The sequence below is a fragment of the Coturnix japonica genome, chromosome 4, assembly GCF_054131305.1.
Source record: "Coturnix japonica strain WE chromosome 4, WE-NBRP24, whole genome shotgun sequence".
Lineage (NCBI taxonomy): Eukaryota > Metazoa > Chordata > Aves > Galliformes > Phasianidae > Coturnix > Coturnix japonica.
In genome coordinates, this window is record NC_140666.1 from 10,246,066 (window position 1) to 10,267,982 (window position 21,917).

The 21,917-nt window shown below is 63.3% G+C and overlaps 2 protein-coding genes across 13 annotated transcripts; both read right to left on the reverse strand.

Moving 5' to 3' along the window:
* Positions 1–82: 82 nt before the first annotated feature.
* DGKK (diacylglycerol kinase kappa) lies at positions 83–12,835 on the reverse strand. Of its 8 annotated transcripts, none has more exons than XM_085545974.1 (30): positions 12,366–12,835; positions 11,568–11,787; positions 8,625–8,735; positions 8,465–8,545; positions 8,133–8,237; positions 7,708–7,840; positions 7,507–7,613; positions 7,245–7,370; positions 7,063–7,165; positions 5,607–5,769; positions 5,425–5,533; positions 5,106–5,245; positions 4,943–5,024; positions 4,675–4,766; positions 4,487–4,586; positions 3,730–3,967; positions 3,428–3,529; positions 3,230–3,329; positions 3,049–3,156; positions 2,591–2,687; positions 2,408–2,515; positions 2,204–2,317; positions 1,998–2,132; positions 1,765–1,931; positions 1,574–1,691; positions 1,412–1,498; positions 1,196–1,312; positions 1,020–1,125; positions 659–789; positions 83–459 (listed from the first exon to the last, which is right to left on the reverse strand). In XM_085545974.1, the coding sequence occupies exons 1-30, from the start codon at positions 12,737–12,739 to the stop codon at positions 385–387; spliced, it is 3,849 nt and encodes a 1,282-aa protein (XP_085402100.1). In that variant the 5' UTR covers positions 12,740–12,835; the 3' UTR covers positions 83–384. The 8 variants fall into 8 exon arrangements, with proteins under 8 accessions (XP_085402100.1, XP_085402101.1, XP_015715733.2 ...); XM_085545975.1 differs by having other exon boundaries at positions 1,196–1,297; positions 12,366–12,633; XM_015860247.3 differs by having other exon boundaries at positions 1,196–1,297; positions 7,708–7,858; positions 12,366–12,622.
* A 469-nt stretch (positions 12,836–13,304) lies between these two features.
* On the reverse strand, positions 13,305–21,149 carry SHROOM4 (shroom family member 4). 5 transcript variants are annotated; one of them, XM_015860024.3, is made up of 10 exons: positions 20,956–21,149; positions 19,215–19,366; positions 18,298–18,429; positions 16,393–17,998; positions 16,236–16,297; positions 15,636–16,142; positions 15,041–15,415; positions 14,791–14,965; positions 14,324–14,596; positions 13,305–14,242 (listed from the first exon to the last, which is right to left on the reverse strand). In XM_015860024.3, the coding sequence occupies exons 1-10, from the start codon at positions 21,079–21,081 to the stop codon at positions 13,973–13,975; spliced, it is 3,678 nt and encodes a 1,225-aa protein (XP_015715510.1). In that variant the 5' UTR covers positions 21,082–21,149; the 3' UTR covers positions 13,305–13,972. The 5 variants fall into 5 exon arrangements, with proteins under 5 accessions (XP_015715510.1, XP_015715508.1, XP_032300137.1 ...); XM_015860022.3 differs by having other exon boundaries at positions 16,393–18,040; XM_032444246.2 differs by having other exon boundaries at positions 16,393–18,116; positions 20,956–21,111.
* Between the last annotated feature and the right edge of the window lie 768 nt (positions 21,150–21,917).

The window sequence follows — 21,917 nt, forward strand, 5'->3', positions numbered from 1 at the left end:
GCTGTTCATGAAGGGGATGCAGGGATGAAGGAGGGGCTAGAAGGGTCCGGGTCCCATCCCCTTTCTGTCCCCAGGCAGTGGCTTGATACCAGCAGCAGCAATAAATATCTTTTCTCCAAATATTTACACAGATAAATACCGATGTAGGGAAAAGGGGAGATCTTTTTGCTTTGGCTCCATACTGCAGCCCAGCTCCCTGGCTCCTGTAGTGACCCTGCACCATTGGTGCCTCCAGCCCCCAAAGCTCAGGGAGAAGCAGCAGCTCCAGGGATGCTGGGGGACAAACAGACAAAGCAAGGCAAGCGAGGGGCGGGGGGAAAGAAAGGAGGGCTCCACACACACATAGGGGACAGCAAGGACCCAGGCCCCCCAGCTCCTGGCAGCCTAGGGTGGGTTGCTGAGCTCCTTAATGGCTTGCAGGATTCTCTTCATGTGGCCAACTTTGGTGATGCCCAGGTCCTATGATGGGGGAGAGAGAAGCTGCAAAGCCTTGCTCCCATGGGAGGAGCACGGGAATGATACTGGTGAACCAGGGGCTGGAGCCAGCTCCCTCCCCACCACGTCCCCACTGATAAGGGACAATGAGGCTGAAGGAGGGATGGGGGCACAGTGCTCTCTTGTTTGGAGGTCTAGGAGGTGGAAACAAGGGCTGTGGTACCTTCAGGTCTCTCCTCTCCAGCAGGATCAGCTCTGAGCCCTGGATGTCGTGCCGCACAAAAATCTCTTTGTACTCCCCTAACCCAAGTGTTTCCAGCCAGGCAGCCACCTCCTCAGCACCCCATTTGTCTGCTAGAAGAGAGAAAAAGCCCAGAAGTGGAGCAGGGCACCAGCACATGTGTGGCATATGCTGTCCCTTCTTTCCCCCCACCTCTTTATGGGGCTCCTTCACTTCTGCATGGAGTATCCAACCATCTCCCTTTGCCCAATCAGCTTCCCATTGGGGCTGAGCTCTACTGCAGCCCCTTCTCATCTCATTGCATTGTACATCCCTCAGCCCATTGTATGAGCAGCTCCTTTACCTGGGAGTGAACTGTTGCTCTTTTGCTTCTGTGCCTTGTCCTTCCTGGGCTTGGGGATGTTGAGTCGAAGCTTGAAGCTGCCCTTATTGGCACTGCTGGCACACTCCTGCAAGAAACAGGGCTGAGCCCACCCCTACAGCCCCACAGCCCGTTCCCCCCCACCCCTATGCACCCACCTCCTCGCTGGGGTGTGCGATGGGTCCCAGCCAGTGGATGTCCAGCAGCCGCTGCAGCTCCTGGCCCAGCACGCTCAGGGGGCCCTGCAGTGCTTCCTCCTCCTGAAGTGAGTCCAGCTGCAGGGGACAGGGACCGTCCCCAGCCCCACTGCCACCTGCTGGAGGGGGGGACAGCTGGGCTGGAGGGCTCGGGGGGGTCCCCAGCCCCACACTCACCGCCTTCCCCTCCAGGAATGCTCTGGTTTCAGTATAGAGAGCTTTGATGCTCAGCACCACCTCCACGGCTGCGTTCCTGCTGAGAAACTGTGGGGGCATAGGGGGTGAGCATCAAGCCAGCTGTATGCAAGGGTGGGGGTTTGGCCCCCCAGCCCTGCTCACCTCGGAGGTGCCAGCAGCTTTGTTGCAGAGCGCATCGCTCAGCGCCGAGGTGCTGGTATTGACGGCGTGTGCCAGCTCCTGCTCCACACCTTTGTGCGCCTTGGCTGCCTCGCGGATCCTGCAGTAAGGATGGGATGGGATGGAGCCGCTGTGTCCCCATGCCCCTTGCAGCCCCTCGCCCCCATCCTGACCTGGCAATGAGGGTCTCAGCCACACGTGACAGCTGCTGCAGCAGGCTGCTCTCCTCCTCGGTCAGGTACTCCATGGACTGCTGCGAGCTGAGCCGTGGCCGCGTGGCTGTCCGGTAGCTCTCCCCCTTCTGCTTGTCCTCCCACGACTTCAGGGTGCTTTCAAATGCCTGCGGGGGCACAGAGGTCCCACCCTGCTCACCCCACAGCCCCACAGCCCATCCCGCGGGGCTCACCCGGTCCCTGGTCAGCATCTGCGCCCGGTTCTTGTGCTGGATCCGGATGACGCCGGGCGGTTGGATCCACGCTTCCCCATCCACCTGCACCGGGACACCCTCATCCCCACGGATGGTGATCTTCACCACGCGGCACTGCGGGGCAGGCAGGGCTGGCACCATGGCTGGCAGAGGGTGGCACCCCGCGGGGCTCCCCCCGGCCCTACCTGGGCGATGCGGTGGTGCTGCAGGTTGATGACCCGTGACACGGCCATCTGGATGCTGCCAAACACAGCCACCACCTCCAGCTTCTTGTCATCAAAGGATGGCGCGCCAAAGTTCTGCACGAGAGTGGCCCCATGATACTGGGCTCAGTGCACCCTCCCCAGTGACAGAGAGGGATTCTGCCCCCACCCCAAGCTCGCACTCACGTTGTCCTCCTTGGTGCCACCCCAAAAGTTGATGCCCCCTGCATAGCTGGGGATGTTGAGCACGGCGATGCCCTGTAGGCTGGGCAGCGAGATGGGTACCCCGTCGCACTGCAAGAGAGGGCTGAGCCTGGGGGCCACCCCACTGCCCCAGCCCCAGACCTGCTCCCAGCCCTGGCCCCATACCTCCAGCTGCACCCGCTGCTCCAGGTTCTTGTAGGTGCGCTGCAGCAGCTCCTTGGTGCCCAGCACCCCATACCACATCATGTTCTTGGTGCGGCTGCTGCGGGGTGCAGTGGGGGAGGTGAATGGCCACAAGCCACACAGCATCCCAGTGATCCCACCCAACATGCCAGCAGTCCATCTCAGTATCCCAGTGGTCCTTCCCATCATCCCACTATCCTGGCATCCCAGTAGTCTCTTCCAGCAACCCAGTGGTCCCTCCTGGCATCCTAATGATCCCTTTCAGCAACCCTTTAATCCATCCTGGCATCCCAGTGGTCTTCCCTGGCATCCCCATATTCCTTTCCAGCATCCCAGTGATCCATCCCAGCAATCCCTCCCAGCATGGGCACCACAGAGCTGGGCAGGGCAGTACCCAGACCCAGGCGTCCCATATTATTCCCAGGGGGGTCTCAGCTAACCTGCACTTCTTTGGGTGCTCATCCCTCTTGTTGTTGAACTCCAGCGAGATCTTGGCATCCAGGCCAATGCCAAAGTAGTTGTTCATGACGCATTTCTCTGAGAAGTGCCTGAAAGCAGCAGGATTGGCACCAGGATTCGAAGCAAAAACCCGACAGGGCCTTGGGGTGACCCCAAACTCACAGCACACCGGGGTCCTCGGGGAACTGCAAGCTGCCAAAGGTGTCTGGCCTCTCCAGGAGGATGGATGAGGTGGCCGAGGTCACCGTCTCCCGCCGAGAGCCTGCGGGGTGGGTTGGAGGCAGCTGCTGAGTAAGCCCACCCCATTGCTCCCCTCAAAGCCCACCCTAAAAGATGCTGTGTGCCATATGGTTGCCTTACAGAGCCGCTCCTCCTCCTTGTTGAGCTCCTCCGAGCTGTCCTTCTTGCTGGGGACTGTGGTGGCTTGATATGCTTGGGTCTGCTTGTTCTGCTCATCCACAGCTGGGGGCAAACACAGGATAGCAGTGGGGCCAGAGCAACCCCCTCCCCGCACCCCAACAGCTGCCCCCAGCCCCAGAGCATTGCACCACCCCAGCCTTTGGATCACCCAGGAGATGTGGTGATGCTCCTTTGGGATTGCACAGTGATGAACATTCAGAGGGGAAACTGAGGCACGGCCCCTCCCTGTGCCACCCGCTCACCTCTCTCAGCCTGCTCGATGATCTGCCGCAGGGCTTTCTTCAGGCTGTTGGCCCTCAGCATCAGCTGCTCCTTGGATTTGAAGATGCGGGGCACAGGGCTGGGGGCAAAGCCGCCTTTCTCCAGCTCCTTGGCATCGGTCGGGGTGCCCTGTGGGGTCCCCTCGGAGACCACGATGGCCTGAGCCTCCTCGGTCAGCTCCCTCACCAGTGAGTCCAGCTTCTCATTCAGCATGGCACACTGTGGGGTGGCCACGTGCTCAGCTCAGTGCCTGGCACCCCAAGGCATGGCACCCCAAATGCCTGTGCATCCCATGCTGTTCTGGACACCCTATGTTTGCTTGGGTACCCAACTGTTTAAGCATCCCATGCTTGCCTGAGTACCCCAAATGCCTGGATGCCACATGCTTACTCAGGTACCCCAAGTGCCTGGGCATCTCGTGGCTACCTGTGCAACCCAAGTGCCAGGAAATCCTGAATATTTGGGCACCCCATGCTTCCCTGGGTACCCTGAGCACTTGGGCAGCCTTGAACACTCTGGCATCATATGCTTAACTGGGAATCCTGTGTATTTGGGTTTGCCAGGGCAGTCCAAGTGCCTGGGACCCCAAGATCTTGGGCACCCAGCTTCCTGGTACTCTGGGCTCCCCAGGTGCCTCAGTATCCCATACTTTCCTGGGCACCCCAAGAACTGGGCACTCCCATGGCACGCACACCCCCAGCAGCCCCCCACTACCCACCTCAGCCTCCCCAGGCCCACCTTTCTGGCCATCAGCTCTGCCTCCTGCTTATTCTCAGTTGCCCTCTTGTAGGCACGGCCAACTTCAGCCACAAAGTCATTGACGGTGCCACAGAGGAACCTGACAAGGGAAGTAGCAGAGAGTGATGAGACCGGTGGTGTCCTCGGAGGGACCCATCCCCAGCAGACCATTCCCAGCACTCCCGTACTTGGCAGATGAAATCACCACTGAGTGCTTGTCTGACTCCAGGATCTTGGCCAGGTGGAAGGCAACGGAGTCAGCGTAGTGGGAGATGTGGGCCTGGGGAGAAGACAGCTGGATGGGTGTCCCAAATCAGGATGGGGACAAGGCACCGCGTCCATCCCCTTAGCACAGGGACACAGTCCAGTCTGAGCCTCACCGTGCTCCCTCCCCACAACATCCCCCATCTAACATTGGTTTAAGGGTGGCAGGGACTCATCCCCAGAAGTGCCCACCTGGATGTTGGAGTCTCCATCCTCCTCCTCCTTCAGGACTGGTGGGGACTGCTTGGGGGCTTCGTAGGTCAGCACGCTCCACCTGCCAAGCAGAGAGCAGGGATGCCACAATGCCCTGACCCCATCCAGCGCACAGGGGTGTCCAGGTCCCCCCAGAGCTCACCGGTCCAGCATCTTGGTGGTGGCCCTCTCCAGCTTCTCCAGAATCTGCAGCAGCTGCGTGTCATCATCACAGAGGCTGCCCCAGCCCAGCACTCGTGCCAGGTCATTACCAGTGCCCAGGGGCAGGACACCCAGCTGGCACTGCAGGACAGGGATGGGGTTCAGCCCTGCACCTAGCCTGTGGGTACCCCACACCTCAGTGCTGCAGGAGACATCACTGTGGGTACGTCCCCATTGTCCCCATGGGATGGAGATGGGAGGTGGTAGCCCATTGTCCCCATCATTCCCATTGTCCCCATTGTCCCCCTGCCTCCACTCACTTGCTTGTGCAGCCCCAGTGCATCGATCTCAGACAGCACCCATCCCACGCTGCCATCACCGCCGCACACCAGGATGCGGAAAGTGGAGAACTTCTGGAAGAGGCGCAGCCTGGAAAAGGGGCAGAGGGGGCTGTGGAGTCCCACTGGGCTCCTGCAAGTGACACCCCCGTGCCAGCACTCACCCCAGGTGTGGGCCTCCATTCATGAGGTCAAAGACCTGGGCAGGGTTGAGGAACTGCTTGAACTTGCGCAGGAACTTGACGCCCTGGTTGTCCCCACTCTTGGAGTTGACGAAGGCCAGCAGGGGGCTGGAGCAGGAGGAGGGACAGGTGGCCTTCCAGAACCCTGTGGGGACACACAGACATGAGCACTGTCCACAACCCTGAGGGCATTGAAGGAGGCACCTCCGGAGATCAAAAGATGCCCTGACTGCATCCAGCCCTATAGGCAGGGGGAAGAGTAAGCAGAGGGCTACAGGAATGGCGAGGGGTTGGAAGAGGAGGAGCAGGAGATGGAGGTGGGATGAGATGGAGATGGGGATGGGATGTTGATGGGATGGGATGGGGTTGGATGGGATGGAATGGGGAAAGGCAGAGATGGGGTTGGAGATGGAATGAAGATGCGGTGGGATGGGATGGAGACAGGGAATGAGATAGGAAGGGGATGGGAATGGGAATGGAGAAGAAGAGGATAGGAGAAGGAGAAGGAGGATAGGAGGAGGAGGAGGAGAAGAGATACAGATGGGATGGTATCTGATGGGGATGGGGAGAAACATGGGCATGGAGATGGGGTTGGGGACGGAATGGAGATGGTATGGGATAGAGACAGGGATAGGAATGAGGATGGGAGTCGAGATGGGAGGAAATTGGGAATGAGGATGGAATGGAGATGGGGAAGGAGATGGGATGGGATGGGAATGGGAATGGGGCCAGGGACAGGCAAGGCTGTGCCAGGGCAGCACATGGGCCAAGTCTGGTTCCTCCAGCACTGCTCCTGCAGGCTCAGTGAGTCAGTGGGCTGGCTCCTGTCCCCAAGCTGCAACCACAGCAACGGGCACAGAGGGGTCTGTCCCTCACTGCAGGGACTGGCCCAGCAGAACCAGGTGGGGAATCCCCACCCAAATTTAGTGGCATTTGGTGGCTCCTGGGGAACAGCCACTGCCAGAGGCTGCCATGCCCCCCCCAGCTCTGCAGATGACTCAGGGAGGTTGGCAGCCAGCAGTACGCTTTTAAAGAAATGAGATGTGGAATGCGACGTGCCCACAGCAGAGGATGGATGGGGCAGGCCCACGGACGGCTCAGGGACACCTTGGCCACCCCAGTCCCAGTCCCTGGGTTGGATGGAGCAGACATGGCTCCGAGGAGGGAGGAGAAGCGTGTGACGGTTGCCCTGACAGCATCCCGATGAGTAACGAGCAGCAGATGAGCCACCGGCTGAGCGGAGTGGTGGAAATCATTAAAGAACACCAGAAGAAATATCCGGAGGAGAGGAACAGATTTTGCTTGGCGGAGGCCAGCTGGACCCCTCCGGATAAGGGAAGCAGATAGGGAAAGGGAAGCGGTGCGGGAACATCCCTGGGTGGCGTTCACTTTGGAACCTACTGATGCCACAGCCACGGTGCATCCCCTCCCAACTCACCATCAGAGTCGATGCTGTTCAGGGCAGTGGGTGGGATGATGGACACTTTGTACTGCCCCAGGGGGCACCTCTTTCCGAACTGCTCCTTGCAGGCACTGTGTACCTGGGGGCATTTGTGTGAGCTGTGGGACATCCCGCAGCCTCACTGTCCCCAGGGGACATGGGGGGGGACACATCCTTACGATGGCTTTGCACCAGAGGCACCGCCAGTCCTGCAGCCTCCGCACGCTGCCGCAGGTCCGGTCGCAGACGGCACAGCGTGCGCTCACAGGAAGGTTCCCCTCCAGCCACTGGTGGGGCATGGCCACCTGCAGCAGGGACAACTGTCACTCCTCAGCCACCACTCTGTGCACCCAGGAGCCACAGGTGAGGGGATGTCCCACTTGGTGTCAGCTCCCACCCACGCCCGCCCGGTGATGGTGTCCCCGCAGTGGGGTTGCTCACCCCATCCTCATCCTCGATGATGTCGCTGCCGATGGATGCCAGCGTGGTCCACTTGCAGTTGTTGGTGGCTCTGACGGCGCAGCGCTTGTGAGCTTTGAACTTGCACACTTGTGGGGTTTGGAAGAGCAGGTGAGGGCTGAGGACGGCCCCTGATCCCACCTCCCCCCACCCCATTGACCCAGGGGTCCCCTGTGTGCCCACCTTCACAGGAGAGGCCGTGAGAGGTGACCCCCGAGAGCGCCTCGCGGCACACGTTGCAGAAAGTGGGTCTAGCGTGGGAGCAGGCATACCAGTTGTGCATGCCCGAGAAGTGTTCCATGTTGAACTGCGTGGCCTGTGGGGCACAGCCCGGCTGCAGCCACAGCCCTGTCACCCCACAGGTCCCCCCTCATCCCAGTGGCCCTTCCCAGCACCCTGCTATCCCAGCAGTTCTCCCCAGCAACACAACATCCCTGCAGTCCTTCCCAGTATCCTGCTATCCTGGCATCCCAGAGGTCCCTTCCAGCATCTCACAGTCCCTTTGGTCCATCCCAGCATCCCAATATCCCAACAGTCCCTCCCAGTATCACATCATCCCAGCACTGCGAGCCCTGGGGACCCACACCCTGACCCCACAGCCGTCCCACCTCGTGGATCTCCCACTTCTGCACTGACTTCAGGGCCCCAATCCAGTCCTCCATCTCCTTGCGGTTCTCGGCACACAGGATGAGCTTGCGGAATGGTGTGATCACCTGCAACAAGCCACAGTGCCACAGCCCATTGCAAGGCCACCCCACAGAGAGCCAAACCCCACAGCAGCCCACCCAAACCCCACATCAGGACACCCAAATCCCACGGCAGCCCACCCAAACCCCACATCAGGACACCCAAATCCCACGGCAGCCCACCCAAACCCCACATCAGGACACCCAAATCCCACGGCAGCCCACCCAAACCCCACAGAAAGTCTCCGCCTCACTGTGAAGCTGTTGTTAATGTTCTTGGTGCTGCTCTCAGCCACGCTGGCGTCAGACAGATCCACCTCGTCAAAGATCAGGGACTGTGGGAACAAAGCAGGGCTCAATACTGCCACAAACCCAAACCCAGCTCGGTGGAGGCTCAGAACCCCCCCAACCCACCTTAGCATCCTTGGCATAATAGAGAGTCCGGCCCCGCAGCTTGAAGTATCTCCGCTTCCATCTCTGGAAGGAGCTCGTCTGTTTCAGCAGCAGCCCCTCCTTCACACTCTTCTGCAGGGGCATTGGGACATCAGCTCCCAGGAGCCCCCACCCAGTGACAGAGGATGGCAATAATGATCACAGGGACAAGGGGATGCACGGTGATGATGAGGGAACATTGAGGAATCCTGAAGGTGATGGGTATGGGGGTGCAGGGGGTGACAGAGGGACATGAGGGGTCACGGTGATGTGAGGAGAGGGGGATCCTGCTGGTGAGGAGCAAGGAGACATGGGTAGCTTTATGATAGAAACGAACGTTGGGGTGTGGGTAGTTGTAATGGTGAGGAATGGGGGATGCAGGGGGATGGTGGGGAGTTCCTGGTGGGGGGGAGAAGTGAGGGGACACAGTGAGCTCCTAACAGTGAGGAGTACGGCACACGGGGACCTGCTGCTGGTGGTGTGCAGGGGGATGCAGTGGGCTGCAGGTGGGAAGGAGCAGGGGGGCACGGGGTGATCCTAATGCCTGGAAGCAGGGGTTGCAGCACGGTGCAGGCATAGCGGGGTCAGAGCCAGCACTGCAGCCCAGCTCAGCGTGGCCGGGGGCCAGGCGGGCAGCACGATCCTGCAGGGAGGGTGCCAGCACCGCAGCGGGAGCAGCTCCGGGCAATGCAGGGCTTGGGCAGGATGTGACCTGGCTGCTCAACCCAAAAAGCAGAGCCCTCTCCACCCCCACCCCCACATCAAAACAGCCCAAATCGGAGCCAAAAGCCCCAAAAGAAAGAGGAGGAGAGGCGGCTCAGCACGCATCACCGCACCAACCTGCATCTCACCAGCATCACCCCATGAGCACGCAGAGGGATCTGGCGGGTCCGACCCCGCACCCCCAGAATGCCAGCAGGGTTGGGGTGCACGCAACAGGCTGTGGGTGGCTGCAAACCTTATCAGCTGTGCAACACAAGGGGCCCTTCCGGGCTCGGCCACAACTGTGCACCCCGAGGATATGCCCTGCAGCCCTGCAGCCCCCAAACCTCGGTGCTACAGGGACCCCTGCAAGGTTTCAGTGCCGGTGCCTGAAAAGGGGCTGCAGAATTAATGGGGGATAGTGATGCAGTGTGTGCAGAACGGAACATGTGTTGGGGTGAGGCACACACAGACATCCGGCTGCTGGCACCACGGCTATCTTGGTGGCCCAGGCACTGCCACTCCATCCCCTGCCACATCCCTGCAGGCTGGGAGCAATGTGGGGCACTGGGGCAAAGATGGGCTCCGGTGCTGGTGGTATCCCTATAGGTTGACCAATGGGGTCCCAAGCAGAGGCCAATGGGATCAGGATGTCTCCATGGGGGGAACTCACAGCACGCAGGGGACCCCAAAGTATACAAGGGGACTGCAAAGCATATGGGGGATGTCATCATCCCAAAGGATGGCAACCCCAAAGCATGTAGGACAGCCCCAAAGATCACATGGCATTCAGAAGGACCCCAAAGCACATTGGGGAACCCCAAAGCATATAGGGGGACCCCGAAGCACACAAGGGGACCCCAAGGTATCCAGTTGACCTTGGAGCATGCAGGGGGACTCCAAAGCATGCAGAAGACCCCAAGGCATGAGGGGGACTGAAAATCGTATAGAGGGTCCCCAAAGCATGCAGGTGATTTAAGAGCATGCAGAGGACCCCAAAGTGCACAGGGGACCTAAGAGCCTGCAAGGGATCCCCTAAAGAACACAGGGGACCTTAAAGTACAAAGAGGGACCCCCAAATTGAGTAGGGGCACATGGAACCACCTCAAGCACACGGGGGGACCCCAATGCACACAGGCAGCTGCCATCAGCTCCCAGAGATGAACTGTAGCCCAGCATCTCTGCGGTGACACTTCTCAGCCCAGCCCCACCAGCGTTGTCCCCTCAGTTACTCCAGCAGGTGACACCCCAGGGTGACACCCCAGGACTGCTCTGCCAGTGGTGGGGGACATTCCCATCCCCAGTTCTCCATTGAAGCCCACATCCCTCCGGGGAACCGGCAGCCCTCAGCCCCAGTGAGGAGGAGGAGGAGGGGGTGGCAGCAACCCCCCTCCTGCACCGGGGCCATTTAGCCCTGCAGGGGCACCTGCGCCTGGCAGCTGTCGTTGTCACAGAGCACAATGGCCTCAACGCCTCCGCGCCAGGGCCGGCACAAAGCGCCCCACAGGGTGCCCCGCAATTACAGCCCACGAGTTGGGGTGTGGGGGACGGGGGGCTGGCATGGATGGGGGTGGGGATGGGGCTGGTATTTGGGGTGCACGCTGATGGGGATGGATGCAGCATGGATGGGGTGGGATGCCTGCCCTGTCCTGTCCCCAGGGGAGATATCACTGCCACATGGAGGTATGCTGAACCCCAAAAGGTGGGGGGTGGGGACCCCAAAACCTCAGTAGTCACCCTGTTATCAGCAGCAGGGATGGCTGAGGGCACCCAAAAATAGGTCTCCCCTCCTCGCTGCTAAGCCAGGCATCTCTCGGGAACCAGTGGGTTCTCCCTCATTAACTCTGTGCTAATTAGGGCTGGGGGGTGCTGCCCCCCCATATGGCTGCCCAGGGGTCACACTGTATGCCATATATGCTCTCTTTCCAGCACTGCCTCCTGCATGATGAAGTGCTGGATGCTGCCACCCAGCCTGGGGGACAGAAGGATCCCATGACACCACCATGCATAGCACAGCACAGAGCCAGCGATCCCAAGCAGCACCGGGAGCTCTGCCACCCCCAGACCCACATCGGCCTCCTGTCCCCATAGCAGCACCCCATATTTTTATAGGACCTACCAAAATGTCACGCCACACACAAGCTGCCAACCCGTAACCACAGCTGGGAGGAAATAAAAGGCAGATTTGGGGTCGGGGCTGACAGGAGGTGGGAGTCCCCTCACCTTGCTCCGCATCTGCCCTGAGGTGGACACCTTCCGGATGAGTTTGTGGGTGCTGCCCTCCTGCTCTCCCTCGCTGTCTGACGACTCCTCACCGCCCGCCTCGGGGGACACAGGGGACAGCTTGTCCGAGTCCAGGGATGACACGGATTCCCGTGCCTGCCGCAGGAACAGGTCGCCGGCCACCAGCTTCTCGGCCATCTTCGGGGGGGGGGGGACGGCCCTGAGGTGGGGAGATGGGGCCCTGAGATGGGGCACAGAGCCCCCGCGAGGTGGGAATCCGTGGGGATGGAGCCATTGGGGTGCACAACTTCTCCCGTTCCCTCTAGCGTTTCTCCTTGTTTAGGTGCCCCATCGCTTGGTCCTCCTGCTGCCACCCGGTGCCGTTGGGGTGCTGCCCCCCACCCCGCAGCCCCCACCTGTGGGTGCCTGTCCCTGGGGTGTGCTGCAGGGAAGGGGGGGGCTCTCCCACCTCAGGAAGGGATGAGGGGCTTCCAGGATGGGATGGGGGCTCCCCATATGGAGTGTGGGGGGGGTGGGGGCACCCACCTGGTTGCATGGCAGGGCACCCACTGCAGCCCCCCCCACCTCCCCTACACGCTCTGCCTCCTTCCCTCTCGAGCACCAAGCGTGGGCTGCCGATTTATGATGGGATGGGGGGGGTTGGAGGGGGGGAGCAAAGCAGCAGCACCGCAGTGCAGCCCCCCCACCGCTCTCCCCCCTCTAAATCCAACCGCAGATCCGCGCACCCGACTCCCCCCACCCACCTTCCCCCCCCATTTAAAAACCCACGGCACGCACCTTTGCAGCCCGGAGCCGCCGCCGATGCCGATGCCGGTGCAAGGACGCGGTGCACCCCCCGGCCCCCCCAGCACGACGCCTCTGCACGGCAGCCCCGGCCCTGCCCCTGCGCTGCAAGCCTCAGCCTGCACCGGCTGCCGTTCTGCCGTTCTGCTGCTCTGCTGCTCTGCGCTGCGCTGCGCCGCGCGCGAGCGGCCCACGCGCGGCCCCGAGCACGCGCGCACACTCAGCGCCGTGCACATGCGTGTGCACCGCCCACGTGGAGCGGTGCGCGTGGAGTGGGGAGGCGGAGGGGCACGCGCGTGGGAACGCAGCCCACGAGTGCGCGAGGGGAGCAGGTGAGAGCGTGCACCGCGCCGCGGGGGTGTCGGCATCCACCCACGCGTGCAGGGGCGTGGGGAGCACGAAAGGTGCCGGGCACAGGCGTGTGCATCCGCTCACCTGTGTGTGTATGCGCGTGCATCCATTCATGTGTGAGCACGCACACGTATGTGCATCCGTTCACCTGCGCGTGTGCGCACGCATGTGCATGCGTTCACCTTTCTCCCCGCGTGTGCACTCCACGTGTGTGCACGCGATCAGCTGTACGTCCATGCGGATGTTCACACGCGTGTCCACGCACCCACCCGTGTGCGCTCACTCACACGTATGGGCGTGCGCTGGGTATCTGTGTGCTCACACGTGTGCGCTCTGAGCCCCGGTTCACCCGCGCTCACCCACGCGTGCCCACACTTGCACAGCCGCCCCCCTCCGGGTTTCCGCCCCACGCGTGGCACCTCCCCGCGGGTGCCACCCAGCGGCCGGCGCTGCCCTCGCAGCGTGGGGACACCGCGACCCCCCGAGCCCACCCCGACCCCTTCGGGTCCGCTGTCCCCAGCTCAGCCCGGCGGCACTGGGGACATGTGGGGACGCGGTAACAAAGCACGCAGGACACGGTGGGACAGTTGTGCAGCAGCTGCTGCTCCTTTAGTGTGTGACGGGCACCAGGGCGCCGTGTCCACTCCCCGGGGGGACAGCACTCTTTGGTCCTAGCAGTGACCCCACGCACGGTTCCCCACAATGTCCCCATGTCCCCCCTCCTGCAGAACCCCTGTGCAAAACGAGCGTGGAGGGGACAGACGGACAGTAGGGACAGATGGTGGCTGAGGGACTAAGTGCTGTTTGGGGACACCGCGGCACGGGCAGATTTGGGGACGGGAGCCCCGTTTTGTCCTTGGGGGGATTTTGCCCCCATGTTCTTCCCTTCCGATGCGGGCGACACCGCCACTCAGTAACCCCATAGGCAATGGGGACACAGAACTGAGGGAGCAGGGCCATTGTTCCCAACACAATGGGGAGGAAGAGGAGGCCGCATTCCTCTGCCTCCGGACAGACCAGATGGACACACAGAGCCGGACAGAACGGATGGACGCGGGGACAAGAGGGCTTAACCCTTTGAGGCACGGGGTTGAAGGCACGTGGCGGGATGGGGGACGCAGTGATGCCCATCCCATGGGTCAAATGGTCAGCCTGGAGAATAAATATGTGAAAAAGTAAACGAGATGGACGGATGGGTGGGTGGGTGGACGGACAGATGGATGGATGGATGGACGGATGGATGGGCAGGGCTAGCAGCTGGTGGGTGCCTGGCCGAGGCTCTCCCGCAGGCAGCGCAGCTGCTCCTGCCCCAGCTTGATCTTCTCGTCCAGCTCGCGCTGCTCGGCCGTCAGCGCCGACTTCATCTTGACGAAGTGCCGGTAGTCCTGCAGCTGCTCGGGGGGCAGATAACGAGCCACCATGGCACCCACCGCCTCCTCCCGCCGCCCCACATGCTCCCGCAGCTCCTTGGCATCCTCCAGCTGCGCCGCCAGCAGCCGCTGCTTCTCCCTCAGGGCCACCTATGGATAACACCCAAGATGTGGGTCCCACGGCCCCGCTGCAGCCCGACCCCATTCACCAGCTCCATTCCCACTGCTCACCTTATCCTCGGAGGCAGCGTGTGGCCCCAGAGCGTTCAGCGCGTTCTCCACCCGCGCCAGGCGGCCCGACAGGGACAGCAGCAGGTTGACCACCTTGTCCAGGTCCCCCACGAAGAGGCGGTACTTGTCGAACTCGCCGGGCGTGCAGAGTGCCTGCAGGCGGGCTGCCACCTCCTCACCCAGCACCCCATTGGCGCTGATGTCCTCCTGCAGTCCCCGCTGCGCCTCCCGCAGCACCGCCAGCTTGCGGCTCAGGCTCTCCACCAGCTGCAGCTGTCAGGGGGATGGGGACAGATAGGGTTGGGGACCAAAGTTAGGGAGCAGGGATGCCAGCACGGCAATGCAGCGAGCAGCCTTGCGTGGATGGAGCATCCTTGCACCGATCTTTTCACCCTGCAGCCAGCACTCCTGCACAGATGGAGCGGTGCAGCCAACATCCTCCACCCAGACACCCCAGTCCCTGTTACCTTTTTCTCCACCAGCTCCCGCTCCAACTCCTCCTCCTCCTCCTCTGAGCTCCCCTCTGCCACCTTCGGCAGCTCCTTCACCTTGCCCAGCAGCTCAGCTTTGCCATAATATGCTGTGTAGGAGGGGGGGCTGCCAGTGGCCCCAGGGGGAGGCGAGATGGGCTCGAAGCCCTGCCTGCGGGCACAGGGACTCAGTGACGAGGACACCACCATCCCCCTGCACCCAGGAGACACAAGGTGCCATCCCTACCTGTCCTGCGGCTCCTGGTGCCAATCCTGCTGGATCCGCTCCCTCCATGCCTGGCGGTCCCCTGCTGCCAGCAGCTCACCCATAACGGTGGCAGTGGTGACCGGAGGGGACACCAAGATGCAGGCCAAGGAGCGGTCCCGGCCTGCCACATCCCACAGCAGCTCCTCTGAATTCATGCGGCGGGGTTGGGGCCGTCCTCCCTGGGTGCTGGGCTCCTCAGGGCTGCGGGAATGGGGTCCCCCTGGGGTGCCCACGGGGCTGGGGGCAGGCAGGGGACACTCGCTGGACCAGCCCCTCTCCCGGCCCCGGCTGAGCCTTTGGGGGGGACCCTCCTGCTCCCAGGGTTCCTTTGATATTGAGCACTCCTCCCTGACCCTGTGGACACAGTGGTGGGAACATCACTGCATGGGAACATGCAGGGAGGGGATGGAAAGCTCAGGGACCCCACTCCCCATCTGCAAACCCCACCGAGAAGGGTCCCCATGCATCCCACCCAGGCCAAATGACAGAGATGCCGACACCATCCTCCGAAGGACAGTACGGTCCCCAATCCCATAAAGTGAGGAGGTGTCCCCGAGGTCCCCACAGCACCCACCTGCACAGCTCAGCTTCAGGTTCCGGCGTCCCATGGGAGCGGCCAGGGGGGGTCTCAGCAGCCAGGCTGCGCGTCCGCTGCCGCACAGCTTCAGCAATGCTACGGGATGGTGGCAGGGCCGTGCTGGATCCAGAGCCATCTTTGGCATGCTGTGATGCTCGGCGCAACCTGTACTGCTCCCAGTTGGGTGGAGGCGGGCGGGGAGGAGGGGGACCCTTTTTTTTGGGTAAACCTGGAGCCTCTGACTGCACCCGGAGGAAGTCCCTGCGGGCACGGGGGCTGGAGGGCTCCAGGTTGAGGTGGCTCTCAGAGAAGGCTCGGCCACGCAGCGGGCGGTGCAGAGGCTCTGGGGGAGGCTCAGGGGAGCGGGGCAGACGCTCGCCATCCCAGGACAGATCGTGCGTGGACGTAGTGCGGTAGCAAGGTGGCCACTCAGGCTCAGAGCTCTCAAAGGAGGGCCGGAAGGGTCCGAGCCGCTGGAAGCCCGGTTTGTAGTGGGTGAGCTCACTGGGGAGAAAAGCACCAAGAAGTCACCCCTTGATCATGCCTACCCCATTGAATGCATGGCGGTGCATGCAGGCCCTAAGCCCCACACCTCACCCAATGGACTGGTTGGTTTTCCTGCTTATCGCCGGCGGCTCCCAGTCCTCCCGGGGAAATTCCTGTGTGGGGATGGAGTGACGGCAGGAATCAAGTAGGATCCAACAAGCCAGGAGCCCACACTCAACCCCAAATCCCCAGCACACGGCTCACTCACCGGCATAAAGGCCTTTCGGGGTGCCCAGGCACTGCTCTCGTCCCGTGGCGTGCAGCAGCAGTCGGGGCAGCGTGCCCAGGGGTGGCAGCGGTAGGCATGGCCGTGGGGCAGAAGCGCCGGGCACATCTCCCCAGTGCAGTAACGGCAAGGTTCGTGCATCCCAGGGGGAGCCCCATAGGGATAGGGGCAGCCCCGCAGATACTCCAGCTCGCCGTGCCTCGGCAGCACCTTGTAGTAGGGCGGCTGCTCCCGGCAGCACTCGCTGTAGGGTCCAGATATGCGACGAGCGTCACGGAGCTCAGTGGATGGGAAAGGGTCAGGCTCGGCCGCTTTTTGGGGTTTTCCATGCCAGGCAGGCGCGGGGCGGCTGCTCTCCTCAAAGAATCTGCGTCGGTCAGCAAAGGGCAGGAGGACGGCTTCCTCGGCACCCTTGTGTTCACGGGGGCTGGGTGAGCGTTGCGGCTGCAGCTTGCGCTCCGGAGACCAACGCCAGCGGCCCCGGCTGGGTGCTGCCCGCTCAACTTCAGGGCCCGGCAGCGTGTCCCCCACACAGCTCCTGCTGTCCTCGCTGGGTGCAGGGCTGGGTGAGCCCTCTGTGGGTTCCTCTGCCTCCTCCACTGGCTCCTCGCTCCGCAGTTGCGCTCCGGGTCCCCGGCTCTTTTGCAGCTGTGCTTTGCGCCATTGGATCTCATTGCGCAGGTTGGTGGCGAAGCGCTCGCTGCGGCGTCGAAAGTGAGCTGAGCGGTTCGGGGGACCCCCACCACGCCGACCCCCTGCCCGCTGCTCCTCTGCCAGGCCCTCAGTGCTGGGTGCAGGGCTGAGCCCGCCTGTCTCGCGGGGCTCGGTGTGCAGCGGGGACGTGGTCCAGCGGTGGTTATCAGGCGCTGGGGATGCGGGGGATGCGCGCCCGCTGCCGGTGCTCACATGGAGGGCACGGAGCTGGGAGGCCAGCAGCTGCTCGGGCGCGCTGTGACGATGGCCTTGCAGAGGGGACAGCTGCACGAGGTCCCCCGCTGTCTCCATCCCTGCATTCGGCACACGGTGAGCGCTGCTCTCCAGGTAGGACCGGTCCCCGCTGTCCCCAGCGCAGTGGTCAGGGTGGGAGCTCAGCATGTAGTACTGATCGGCAGAGAGGTGCTCCCTGGGGGGACACGCTGCCGGCATCCTCCCGCTGCTCCCCTCGCCGTCCTTGTCCCGCTGGCACAGGAAGGTGTCAGAGATCCACCTCCCCTGGGCGTGCAGCGGGGTGGCTGGCACTGGCACACGGCGGCGGTCCGTGCCACCGGCTGGGGATGCTCGCAGGCTGTCTCTGCGCACCGGGGGCTGTGGGGGCACGGGGTGCCGGGTGGCGTGCCGTGCTTCTGCTCCTTCAGCACCCGTCTGCAGGTAGCGGGGGTCTGGGGGCTTGCAGGGTCCCTCAGGGCCGGCGGCGTCCTCAGGGCGCAGGGATAAGGCACAGTCTGAGGTGTTGGAGCTGGCTGAGAAGGAGCTGTAAGCCGAGTCCCGCTTACTGTGGTGCTCAACAGGTGACGGCGTGCCCTCGTAGTAAGCGTGGCCAGGCTGATCCAGGCTCTCCATGCTCCCGATGGAGCTGCTCCGGTCTGTGCTGCAGTGCCGGGACAGTGGGTTCCACTGCAGGGACAGCTCGCTGCCAGCAGCGTCACGGTGCCGTCAGTGTCCCCGAAGGGGAGCATACAACCCCCAGGTTCAGGTCAGCACAACAGCTGCCCAGGGGACATGGGGAATGCGTGGCACCGGGACTCGTCACCTCCTGGCTGCCTCCAGCACAGCCACCACCCCTTCCTGCCAGCAGTAAACAGGGCAGTGGCGAACCCGAGGTGTGGGGCAGCCTGGGGAACCCCTCCCCGTTCTCCCCCTAGCCGGGACCCCTCCATGTTTTCTTACCTGACATCACAACCCGAGGGCCAGGAGAGGCTGAAGGCATCGGGGGGGCAGTGCATGGCTGGGGCGTCGGGGCGGATTTCGGCGAGCTTGGCCATGTGCCAGGAATGGGGCCGGAGGACGGGCACGCTCCTCCTTGCCAAGAGCAACAGCAGGAGAGGACAAGAATGGGGAGGAAGCCGGGCCGAGGAACCGGGGCTGAAGTCACTTCCTATGGGGTTTCCTGCCCACCCCCCTACCCCCAGGCCAAAGCCCATCTAAGGGGGGCAGCAGTGAGGGGGGGGGGGCACAGGGATCCCAGGTATGGTGCACAGGGTCCTGGCACAGGGCACAGCTGAGCATTCTCCTCCCAAGTCCAGCACAAGCTCAGCCCTCCTGGCTTCAGCCGCTGGACTCTGGTGAAGGGACAATGGGGACACCCCTGTGACCCCATCCCAGCCCCTCCTAAGTGCTTCCGTATGGATAGAAGGGATGATGCCACCCCCTGCACCCCACAAATGCCATCCATCAGCTACAGCATCCATGGGGCTGCCCCGCTCCCTGGGCAGGGAAGGGAATGGGATATGAGGGGAGGGCATGGGGGTCCCTTACCCCACCCCCTGGCACCCTCAGACTCACCATGGATGAGGCTGTGCCCCAGCGGCGGCACGACCCACGACCCTCTGTGCCCCCCAGTGCTGTAGCCCGGCTGCGAGCAACCGACAGAGTGGCTGCAGGGTGGGGGGGGCTCTGGGGGGGGACCAGCACTGCCTCTCCTTCCTTCCCCAGGCAAGCAGGAAGGGAGAGCTTGGAGATACCGCCCAGAAAGGGGGCGGTGAGCAGAGGGCACCAGGCTGGGACCTGCCCCCCCCACTGCAAGGACCAGGAGTGATGCTAGGGGTGACCCCACACCCAGACCCCCTCCCCATCCCCGTGCCAACCTGCGGACGATCATCTTGAGGGTGCGGTAGGAGCCCTTGATGAGGATGAGGGCTTCCTGGCGGGAGCCGTACAGGGGGGTCCCGCTGATGTTCACCAGCTCATCACCGGGCTGCAGCCTCCGGGACAGGGCTGCCTTCCCCCCATCCTCCACCTGGGCGAGAGACAGGCAGCAGGGCAGCACCAACCCAAAAGCTGCCCCACACACCCCGATGGTGCCTTCAGCACAAGCACCCCGCTGTGAATGCAAGAGATCTGCGGTGTCCGCCCCAGTCACATGAAATTCTGAGCTAAGAAAGGGCACAGGGAAAGGAGGAGGGGGAAGAAAAATGTCTCGTCCCAGCAGATTCCCCTGCGGGCGCGGGCAGCACAAGGGCTCTTTGTGCCCATCACCCATAGGGGCTTCATTCTCAGCCCCGTAAGGATGCTGCTCTGCTGCCCGCCTGAAGGTTTACGGGGAAAACAGCCAGCACAGAGCTCTGCACCCATTCCCGGAGGGTTCCACGGGGTCCCCAAAGCCACCTATGGGGTGGCACGCCACCACCGGGCGCCCACCCTGCCCGCGGGCTCCCCACCCTGCCCGGCAGTGGGACGGGCTCTGCGCACAGCGCCCTCAGCACCCGCCTGGGTGGCTGCCAGCCCCACTGCCCGGGGCCCTCCGCCGCTCCCCAGCACCCCCAGGGGCAGAGCTGGGGACCAAGAGGCAGCGGAGCGCTCGCCGAGCTGGGCAGCCGAACCGCAGCGTTCACTCTGGTCCCTAATGGTGGCACCAAGTCGGCTGGTAGGAATACCTGATGGAAACCACGCCGAGCCCACCGCAGGGCAGGACCTACACGGCGGGACCCCCTCCATCCTTCCTCCAGCATGGGGGCCCGGGGCCCCCCATTCCGCCGTCACGCACGCCCCTCGGCCGGCTGCGGGCGCCCCGGGGGACCCTCGCTGAATGCACAGAGCGCTGGAACAAGCCCCCTTTGTCTGCACTGCACACGCGGCAGTGGCGGGGGCCGGCACGGCGAGGACCCCCCCTCTCGATTCCCGCAGCGGCAGGACCCGTCTCCGGGGTCCCCATCCCAGGCTCGGATCACACTGGCTCCCAGCCCCGCGGTGACACCCCTGGGGCACAGGGCAGGGACAGGAGCCACTTTTCCAGCTCCCCCGGCCAGACCACGCTGCAGCGGGGCGGGATGGCCCTGGGTACATACACTAGGAAGGACAAAGTGGGGGGGCACGAGCGAAGGGGACGGGGCTGATCCCCTACCATGCATTCGGGGTGTCCCATGGGTTCTGCACAAGTCCCGCTGGGGCAATGCCCCCCGATCCCAAAAACGAGGGGACAGTAACAGAGTGAGGGACAACTGTAGGGTGGGGGACACCCGAAGGGTGGGGGGGTCAGAGGAAGGGGAGCGCAGCTGCCACCGCCCCCGCGACAAACCCAGTCCCCCAGCACGGACCCTTCGGATGGGCCAAGAGCGGGGTCGGAATGACCCCAATTTCCCCCAAAGTCCCATCTCGAGGATATGGAGGCAGCATAGCGGGGACACGGGTGCCCCCCCCGTCCCGGCATCGCCTTCCTTTGGGGTGGAGGGGTGCGGGGGCGGCCGCCCCCCCGCCAGCCCAACGGATGTGCCGGAGGAATTTCCTCCCGCTCCCTGCGCTCCGCCCTCCCTGCCCCCGGGGGGAGTCCTGGGAAGCGGGGAAAGGGAGTCGTCGGGGGGGGAGGGGGCACGGGACCCTCGATCTTACCTTGGAGACGATGAGGGGCTCGCCGTGCTCCAGACCCCCCCGCAGCGTGAAGCCCCAGGGCGCGCCGCCCTGAAGCTGCACATGCACCAACTTCACGGCCCCGGGCCGGCCCTCGGCCCGCTCCATGGCCGCTACAGCCCCATCCCGGCACGGCTCGGCACGGCTCGGCACGGCGGAGGAAATGACACCCCCCCCCCCCCGCCCGCCTGGCTGGGGCGGAGCGCAGCCAGCCCCGCCCGGCACGGCTCGGCACGGCTCGGAGCCGTCGGCTGCGCTGGGATCGGAGCGGTGCGGCTCGGAGCGTCCCGGTAGAACAAGGAGGGTTGGCACGGCTGGGCACGGCACGGCACAGCTCAGATATACACGTGGGACATCGCGCTTGGCACAGTTTGATTTGGCACAACGTGGCACAGCTTAGCCCTTGGTGGCACGGTTCAGCCCCGTGTGGCACAGTTTGGCACAGCTGAGCGCAGTTTGGCACAGCACACAACAAACTTGGCACGCAGTTGCTTGGCACGGCTCAGCACCGTTTGGCTCGGTACGGCTCAGCTCGGAGCCTGTGCTGGATGGACATGGAGGGGCGCACCCCGCCGCGTCCCACCCGGTGTCACCCGTTACCGCGCCTGGGAGGGGTCGGGTGACGCACCGCCGTCTGGCCCCCGCCCTGTCCCCCGGGACGTCACCCCACGTCCCCCCGGCAGCTCTGACTCATCGCCTCTCTGCCAAAACGGCTGCGCCGGCAGCACCACGATGTCCCTGCGCCATTGGGATTGGGGACACCCCACCTTCCCAGGTGTCCCCACTGTCCCTGTGCCACTGCTGGGTCCCCGTCCCGTATCCCTCCTTGCCCTCTCTGTTCCAGCCCTTGGAGCCCACTTTGGGCAAGATGTTCTGCCGGGATGGCAGGAGTGTCACTGGGCTTGGGGACGGTGTCCCCCATAAGGCTGTGCCTCAAAGTGACC